At 34.6% G+C, this 9,534-nt stretch overlaps 2 protein-coding genes across 2 annotated transcripts; one reads left to right on the top strand and one right to left on the bottom strand.

The window, feature by feature from the left end:
• The first annotated feature begins 3,075 nt into the window (after positions 1 to 3,075).
• On the top strand, positions 3,076 to 5,829 carry LOC117103117 (mitochondrial import inner membrane translocase subunit Tim10-B-like). The gene is made up of 2 exons (XM_033243612.1): positions 3,076 to 3,242; positions 5,036 to 5,829. Exons 1-2 carry the CDS (start codon positions 3,163 to 3,165, stop codon positions 5,223 to 5,225), a joined length of 270 nt encoding a protein of 89 aa, XP_033099503.1. The 5' UTR covers positions 3,076 to 3,162; the 3' UTR covers positions 5,226 to 5,829.
• Positions 5,830 to 6,196: 367 nt separating this feature from the next.
• Positions 6,197 to 8,319, bottom strand: LOC117103116. Its single transcript, XM_033243611.1, has 4 exons — positions 8,005 to 8,319; positions 7,599 to 7,770; positions 7,069 to 7,185; positions 6,197 to 6,857 (listed from the first exon to the last, which is right to left on the bottom strand). Exons 1-4 carry the CDS (start codon positions 8,178 to 8,180, stop codon positions 6,681 to 6,683), a joined length of 642 nt encoding a protein of 213 aa, XP_033099502.1. The 5' UTR covers positions 8,181 to 8,319; the 3' UTR covers positions 6,197 to 6,680.
• Between the last annotated feature and the right edge of the window lie 1,215 nt (positions 8,320 to 9,534).

Here is a 9,534-nt window from a genome sequence, read left to right as displayed (position 1 = left end):
TTCATATGCCTTTTCAATCTTTCAATTCCTTTCTTATTCCTTCTCAATCTTTCGTTTTCTTTTATATGCCTTTTTCAGTCTTTCGTTTTCTTTCTAGTATTTTCTTTTTATTTGTGGGACAAGCGCGGTAATCCTAGCCCTGTTTTGATTTGTGGTGTTTATTATGGACAATCTGGGAAAGTCCATTAATAGAGTAGGTCAAAGTAAATAATTTTTTTTTATAAATATTGTGATTTTAAATATTAGGTTATGGTACCGTGATATATTGAACAGTATTCACAATTTAGTACAATAAAGCACTTATTAAAGGGATACCATTGGGACCAAAAAGTTTTATTATTAGGGGGTCCCCTCAACAGGGGAGCCCTATTTTTGGGCAGGTAACTCTAACCGAAATTAAATTGTCCCCTATATATTATAGGGGGTTTTGCATGCAGTTATTGAAAATAAGTGAAATAAATGTCATTATTTTAATTTTGTAATACTCATAAAAACAGAGTATATAATTAATAGAATTTAAAAAAACGTTTTATCAATAATATTCAATGCAAATAAAATATATGTAAAGAAATAAATAAAATTAAGGAAATACAAATCATACTATTTTTGGCAGCAACTTAGGCCTATGCGAATTAAACCAGACTTCTCAAGTACTACGAAACTTCCGTAGTTGATACAGAAATTTTGCCTAATCACGGACGTACGGAAATTGAAAAAAAAAATACGGAAATTTATCATATGGCCTATAAATAAAATGGAGGGATGTCTCCTTAAGAGAGCCCAGCCTATTCGTATTTGTGGGCCAGGTAACTCTAACCGAAATGAAATTGTCCCCTAATTTGCATCTTATTTTGCCTACAGTATCTTTCCCATCTATGTCAGGTCTGTCATAAATAAATATACATAAAAATAAATAAAAAATTTTAATTAAATTATTAAAAATATAAAAAAATTAATAAATCAAAATAATTATAACTCCATGATTCAAATAATAATGCAGAAAAAGAGGCTACATGTACACTCTGCAGGTGGAAAACGGCGCCGCGAGCAGCTCTACCAAGACATGGATACGTGCGCCTAATAAGATGACATTACTATATTATTATTATCTACCATTCAAAGACCAGAAATCTGCCAACTCAGTTAAGCGTCAACTACGCCAACTAAGCAACAAAATAGACCAAAACATTTTTCCTGTTTTCACAAGCAGAAAAATAAGTGACGAAATTCAGAAAACAGAAAGAAAACCTACAATCATAAATCAGTGTTGTGTACAGATTTAAATGTGACTTCTGTGATGCAAGTTATGTCGGATACACAAACCGGTACACCTCTACCAACAACGTATTCTGATAGGACAACATGCTAAGGACCATCATATCAGCCCAAGCAGTATTGAGTCATGTTTCAGCATTTTAAAGAAATGTAGGAATAAATTTGACTGTCTCATTCATGAAATGCTATTTATTAGACAATTAAAACCCAGTCTGAATAAACAATGTGACTCTGTCAAAGCAAAGCTTTTTATCTAACACGGGGATTAATATCCCACTGTTATGAACTTTGACACTGTAGATTAGCTTTTGCTGTATATTTTTTACTTCATCATTTGATCTTGAAAATGACACCATGAAGGAGTCGAAACGTCGATCTTTTCTTTTTAGCGTTATTTTTATGTTTATTATTATTATTATTATTATTATTATTATTATTATTATTATTATTATTATTATTACTATAATCATATACTTGAAAATGTATATTCATATACTTGAAAATGAGTGGAAGAAATGTCATTATTTTAATTTTTTAATACTCCTAAAAACAGAGAATCAATAGAATTAAAAAAAGAAAAAACCTTTTATCAATAATATTTAATGCAAATAAAATATAATGTAAATAAATAAATAAAATTAAAGAAATAAAAATCGTAATATTTTTGGCAGCAACATAAGATGATACTACGGAACTATACGTAGTTGCTACAAATTTTGCCTAATCACTGACGTACGGAAATAGAAAATACGGAAATTTGTCATAGGGCTAGACCCATAAATAAATAGGTAAAGTCGAACAAATTAATTTTCCATCAGGGTACGTGGTTATAGGCTTTTGTACCTACTCATGTCAGATTACTGATAAATTATTGTGAAAACAGAAAAAGTGGCCTTTAATATAGGCATAAATTCAACCTCTTCATGCCATTTCTTGAAATTCTACAGCTGTTATCACCCTCCTGTAAATTTAAGTAACCCCATTTGCACTCAAGACAAAGTTGGCCTTATTAGGTGCTCCGTAAACTTGATTTAGCCTTCTACGGATATTTGGAAATTTGGCCACTGAAATGCATCGTACTTTAGCAGTCAGGACGATTAAACACACTGGGAACTTATTCTGCCACACCACACCCACTCCCTCCCCATCCGGTGATTGAAAGTTGATAACTTATGATTTTCTTTTAAAATAAATTTACAGGGTATTTTTTTTTCTGGTGCGTTATCTTTTCACCAGCAAAGGTATAGAAATGATAAGGGTCAGGCCCAGGATAATCTCAGCTTAGCAAATGTCTTGTCAAAAAAGTTAAGACTGTCCATTAAATAAATATCTTAAGCTGATTTATTACCCAATTTTAACAAAATCTTGGCTTAAAAAATCGTCTTAGATGACACAATGTACAATCGACTTTCTAATTTTAAGTAATTTTTAAGCAAAGCAATATGGAAATTTGACTTAAGCAAAACTAAGACAAATTTAAGCTGATTTCTAGTTTGATAAATCTGGCCCCAGATCCCGTTTCAACTAAAAACGCTGTTTCAGCGCCGACCTTACCCAACGTAGTGACGTAATTACTTGTTTATGTTGTTCCTTTTGTTTTGAATTTGATTTAATTTCTTTACATTTTTTTCGTATGGATCCATCAGGTACTGTCTGATGTGTGCCACTGATGCAAAAGTGTATTATTACGAGAATAAAGGCATGGGAGAAAGGTGACGGGGGTGTACAAGCTTAGCAAATACAACAGACACAATATTATGCGGTCTGGCGCGATTGTTTCACCGATTACTATACTATAACATGTATTTAGATTTACTTGCTGTATATTAGATACGATATCCGTGCCATGTGTAAAATATTTTTAAAAAAGTAAAAAATACAGAAAAAATGTCTACCTTATCCCAGCAACAGCAAATGCAACTTCTAGCAGAGCTTGAAATTGAAATGATGGCTGACATGTATAACAGGTATGATTTAATTAAAGGCTAGGCCTGATTATTAATTATTTAGGTAGGGCTAGCCTAGGCTCTAGGCTAGGCCTACCACCAACAAAGCTCTCTTTCTCTGGATCATGCAATGAAGCTGGCCACACTCATCATAGGGCCTCGGGTATGCCTCATATACTACTAGGCCTAGGTCAGTTTCAAAATTTCTAGTCAGCCAATTCAATGTTCTCTGTTTCTATGAGCTACTCTCCTGTGCTGTATGATTTACTGTGTTTTTTGATATCCATTTAATGTTGTTATTATCATTAGGCCAACAAAAAAAAATCATGTTGGTCACGTTTTGGGAAAATCCAAAAAATAGGTAGGTCAGCAGTAGCAAAAGTTTTTGTTTTTTTTTAAACCAATAATGTGTTTATGCCTAAAAAGTAGAAAATACACAAAAATTACCAAGACCATTTTAAAATCTACAGGTATATTGAAGAGAAACGATCGCATAACACTGTCGCATTGCCTACCATCCGGCAAGATAGGCCTATTCCAGCCTTTTTAGCTCATTAACACTGACTGCCAGGGGTTTGAAAAATAGTATCAGCCACTGCCAGACTTTTAAGCGCATTTTAACACATTTCCGAAGCTCGTTGAGAATGCGTATGTGATCAGGTTGACGTGATACTACAAGAACTGCAAACATCTTAGCTTTACAATGGTACCAAACACTTTATCATAATCACAGCCTGTGACTCGTAACAGTAAAATGAAAATAACTCACTTTTGGAGATTTACGCAAATTCACACAATGAAGCTAACATAATAGCGATTTTGTGAAAGTACATGATTGCCGCTACGCTCAATGTAAACAAACAAATAGTGAAATACTTATGGTCCAGACTGAATATTGTGTTCAAATTGATTGTACATGTCGGCAATTACCCCATCTATCGGATTCCGTTAATAAACCTGAAACACAGAGATCTCCGTATTTGGCTGGCAGAGTGTTAAAAAAATTAAAAATCAGATGCCGAACCTCAATTTCGTACATTTTGGGTTGGTCAGGCATGGCCAACACAAGAATTTTTTCAATTTGGCTTTATCATAATAATTATTAATATTGTTTATATTATTAATTACTATTATTATATTTATTATTACTATTATTATTATTATTTTTATTATTGTAATTATTTTTATTATTATTTTCACAATTGTTACCCAAGATCATAAAAGGGCTGTAAACTCCTCCTCAGGCCAAATTAAATTTTTAACTCAAACTTCAGGAATAGTAAGATTAATAGTTATACTTTATTTATGACATAAAAACCCAATTCACATCAAAATTTACGTTCTACGGCCTGTTCTGGCTATTGAGGCTTGTTTCTCAATACAGCACAGTGCGAGTTTACAGCCCTTTTATGATCTTGGGCCACAGTGCACTTTTGTATGCTTTCTGTTTTGTATTTTATGTTGAGACCCTTTTTATAGTTTGATAAGTTCGCTGTTGGGAATCCTGTCTCGGTTGTTATTGTTTGTTGTTAATTGCTTTGCAGTACGAGATGAAATAAATGAAATGAAGTTTTTTGATTGTAAAAGATTTTTTCCACTGGTCCTGTGGATACTATAAATAAGAAGTATCAAATCAAAGCTTGTTGACAACTTGGTACTCAATGTGTATTCATTTCTGTGATGGTAATAAGTTTAGTGGAAATTGTTCACATAATCAAACGTAATTGATTTAATAATAATAAAATATATTATTCTTGTATTACAAAGCTAAAAATTATTGAAGTATAATAATACAAAAATGGGTTCTGTTCCAGAATGACGAGTACCTGTCAAAGCAAGTGTGTTCCCTCAACGTACCATGAAGGAGATTTAACCAAAGGAGAAGCTGTGTGTCTGGATCGCTGCGTAGCGAAGTACCTTGAAATCCACGAAACCCTCGGCAAAACACTCACAGAGAAGTCAGTGCAAGATGATGCAATGTTGAAGAAGATGCAGCAAAAATGACCTCCCTCTGCAATCATTAAGGACTCTATTCCAATTGAAGACAATTATGAACTTTTGATGTGTTTTAAGTTGTTTTCTGGACCTGAAAGTCATTCATGTTCAATGGTGATCGTGATCCATGACAATCAAAACAATTGATTGCTGACAGTGTGATGACATTTTGGGAAAGAAACTGCGATAGTGCGACCAAATACTGAATTTCAGTGCAGTATATTCCAAAAGACTGAAATATTTTTATCCATTATTATATATAAAACACTTTATGTTTATTAAATGCAGTTCAAGTTTTTACAGAATATAAATAATGTTAAATATCCTGTTATTTCTTATAATAAAAATACTGTATTAACCATATATAGTGCAAATTACCCTATTGCATTGTCAATTTCAAAGCAAAGTGAAAGAACTAAAAATAAATATATGATTATTATGTTGCACTATCAATAGGTTTATCCGGATAGATGGTGCATTATGAGTATATTATTATTTCTTATTGTTCTCATTAAATCATAATATAGAATTACAAGAATTATTACCATTTAAGGTTATATTGAATACTGTATGCTGGCATTATCTTAATAAAGAAAAAAATCATTGAACCATATTTTGAAGTGTTTCAAAATTACATCCATTTTTTTGCGATTATCTATTATTTGGATCTGTTGGATAGGAGTATATTTGGTGTAAATCACACCAAGAATAACCCACTAAGTCAGAAGACCTTTTTCCAGTTGGGTCGTCCTGGTGGTGAATTGGACAGTACACCGGGACACAATCCCCTACTTTTCCCAAAGAGTGTACTGCATCCTTTAACATGCGCAAAGAGTAACAGTCGTGTCGTCACAACGCCAGGTGGTGCTCTCTGTTGTCAACAGACGTTGGTCACCGTTCATTACGCCTGAATGACTTCATAGGCATTCTGAAATCTAAAACCATCAAAATGTACTAAAAACACAAAAGCTCGCATTATATTAGTTATCGAACACACATTTAATCATCAATTAAAATTTACAAAGAAAAAGTAAGATCAAAATCTTAATAATACAGTATAAATTGGGATCAATGGTTTGTCAGTGGCGAAAATGGCATCCGGTTGAACCCATCTTGCAACGGAGTAGTATCACATGGTATCGTGACGTAACATTGTAATACTCTATGGGATCAACGGCATAAATGTCTCATCTGAAAAAATTGTGCGCTATCGTAACTTGTGCCGTACTGTATTTCAGCCCTCCATCTGAAATACAAGGAGAGTAGCAATGGGAATTCTACTCTGAAACTGTGGTGATGGCAGTGGTACTGTAGTTTTACCGGATTTCATTCTCTGCTCTAATAACTTCATTATAAAGGGCTCAAGTGTGATTGAAACCAGCTGACCAAAAGTATGATGTCACTACCATGTGTGACTGTGCCTTTAAATGTAATGCGTGTTGTGCTTTCTGAGCGCATTTTAAATCAAATATCTACCCCAATCAGCTGAGCTGTTTTAGGATTCGTCACCGGATATACGGTCTCCTTAGCAGTTATTAAATTTTCTATTTTTTCTGAGTCCAATATTCTTTTTTGCTCATGAACAAAAGCTGTAACGTCTTCTATCTTGTGAATCCATTCGGTGGCGTATTTTTGAAGGACCTATTAAAAGTAAAGTTGAAAAGCCAAATACTAATTTGGTAAATGTGCTGTTAGATTTATACTAATAATCAGTAGATTAAGGATAATATATAGGAAATATTTCCTCTATTATTAACCCAATGTTTATTTTGGTCTGGTATATTTAAAATCTCGGGGGAAAGGGATAAACTGCATTTAAACTTTGGAAATGATGAAAATTTCTCTTACGTACCTCCCCTCTTAAACCCAGTTGTATTGCCCTCCGTTCTTCCTTTTCTCCATGTGGGTTATGATCAGGATCCCATTGCAGACGGACAAATATTTCTTCCAGTTCTGCTTTTTTCTGCTCCTGAAAAGATTCAGTTTTTGTGTAATTAATATTTGTGTTACCAACTTTGTCATTCATTTTTCAAATTTAGTACTGTATCGCATTTCATGCATACTTATGCCACAGGTAGTAGGCCTACTTGGGAAAGAGTATTTAACTAAGATCAAACAAGCCCTTTAAAATCACATTCTATATACTTGCAGGACGCGCACGTATAAACTGACCGTTCCGGTATTATTGCCAAGGTCCACCATAAAACAAACGTACGTAACGTGTACGTTGTAAACGTATGTGCCTGACATGCGCAGGGGACTGTTCCACCTATTAAATAACGCGTACTGATTGGTCAGTTGTTAAGTGTGATTGACAGTCGGGAACACTCCATTGTCTTGTGGGATCCTCCCCATTATTCCAATTATGTTTATAAAACTTACCTTTGGTGTATATGCTTGCGATAAGATATTGTCGAAAGCTGATCTCTTGAGCCAGACAGCAAGAACTCGTTGCTGATTGGCCTTGCTGGCCCAACCACATCGGTACATCATCCACAGAAAATTCGTTTTGACCCAGGACATGCGCTGAAAGCTGAACTTTGGACCGCCAAATCTGAAATCAAAGTTAGCATACGCAATGCATATTAATAACAATTAATCTTTACACCAGAGAACCGATCTGACTCGATATAGGAGTGAAATCGGTTGTTCACTGTAGGCGCGGCGGATTAAAGATTACATTATAACATAAGTTTATTTAGCAGAAGGACACCGTAACTCCTACGCAATCCGTACAAGAATAAGGCCTATAATTTTAAAAACAAACACAATAATATAGGCCCCTTACCTTTGATTCTCTACTGCATAACTGGCGATTTCCGGGTTGTATGCTTGATACACAACAACTGAGTTGTCATCGTATTGAGCGAGTATATGGCTCCCTTTACATGGCCACTGCGTATCTCGCTGTAATAAATAGTTTTCCGTCAACAATGCTGTCGCCATTTTACTGAACACTCTCATCTAAGTAGGTTTCCATCAATATTAAGTCTTTCCCTTGTCTCGATTGTTTTGTTTGATCGAAGGGATCATTGCACAATCAATAGCAAATAACATGCCAAGGCGGAAGTTGAATTAATATGCGATGACGTCATTGACGTAGCCAGCATTAAGTCCGGACATTCTCTGAATCACATTGGTCGTATTCGACAGGTCGTTCTTCGTTAAACCACGCCAACCTGCGCAGTGGTAAAATCGTATGAATCCTACGTAGACGACCTGTCGAATAGAAAACTGGTAAATACAGTAAAACAAAATTGCTGCATAGTTACCGCGATACACGCTGCGAAATCAAGGCTGCTCCGGATTGTGGCAGTATGGGTTTTTCGTCCAAAAATGTTTTCATCCAGTTTTTGAATTCTGTTAGGCTACAATTATTTTGTATATTTGGATCCAAATTAATTTATTTCAAAATACAATTATTTTTTTACTTCAATGTGGATATATATTATAATTTTTATTTTCTGAAATTTAATCTAAATTATATTAACGCAAATGTTGTTGCCAAACTGATCAATCGGCCATATTTTTGTTTGTTCACATGCATAACTTAAGGCTGATTAACACATTCTGGTTGCTGCGAAGCAGCCAATTCATATTCTTGACAGCAATTTGACCTCTGAAAGGTCATTGTTTGTCAAAAAACCTGCGCCTAAGACAACTGAAAAGCGGAGTTTCCTTCTTTCGTTCTGCCGGGTAAAATCAATTACTATAGGCGACGTTTGTAGACTAACCTACTCGTACTAACATCCGCATGTCGCGACGCTGGAGTACGATTCAGCGTTTTTACTTTATTTCTAGGTTTCCTATTTCTACGTTTAATCGGCTCATGTCTCAGCCACAATATTTTGAGGCCAATATTATTTACGAACCCAGTTAAAATTATTTACTAGCCTATTTCAACGAGGGTTCTATAATAAAAATATTTTTTTATGTAATCCACGTGTGTTCCTTAGATACATAACTCAATGAAAAAGACTTACCTGGCGTGAGACTCAATATGCTTTCAGGCCAAATCTCAACTATTTTTATGAAATCTCATACTTTTCCAATAATTTACAATGCAAATTGCAGTTTCATGTATAAAAGTCTGCTTGAATTGCACGAACGACAATTACCAGTTATTTAGGCCTAAATTTTGTGCTTCACTTTATGTCGGCATATTATACACAAGTGGTAGTTGAAGACACTTCACCCACTAATTTTTTTTTAACTCTAAGAGTGCCACCCCAGCCCCATCCATAGTGGGGCTGAGGTGGCTATGGAATCTTAAGCCAGCAACTGTAAAATCAACCTCATTCAAACAACGGGCAACTCC

The sequence above is a fragment of the Anneissia japonica genome, unplaced genomic scaffold, assembly GCF_011630105.1.
Source record: "Anneissia japonica isolate Jap-2015-1 unplaced genomic scaffold, ASM1163010v1 scaffold287948_len850469_cov200, whole genome shotgun sequence".
Lineage (NCBI taxonomy): Eukaryota > Metazoa > Echinodermata > Crinoidea > Comatulida > Comatulidae > Anneissia > Anneissia japonica.
This window is presented reverse-complemented; position numbering and strand designations above follow the sequence as displayed.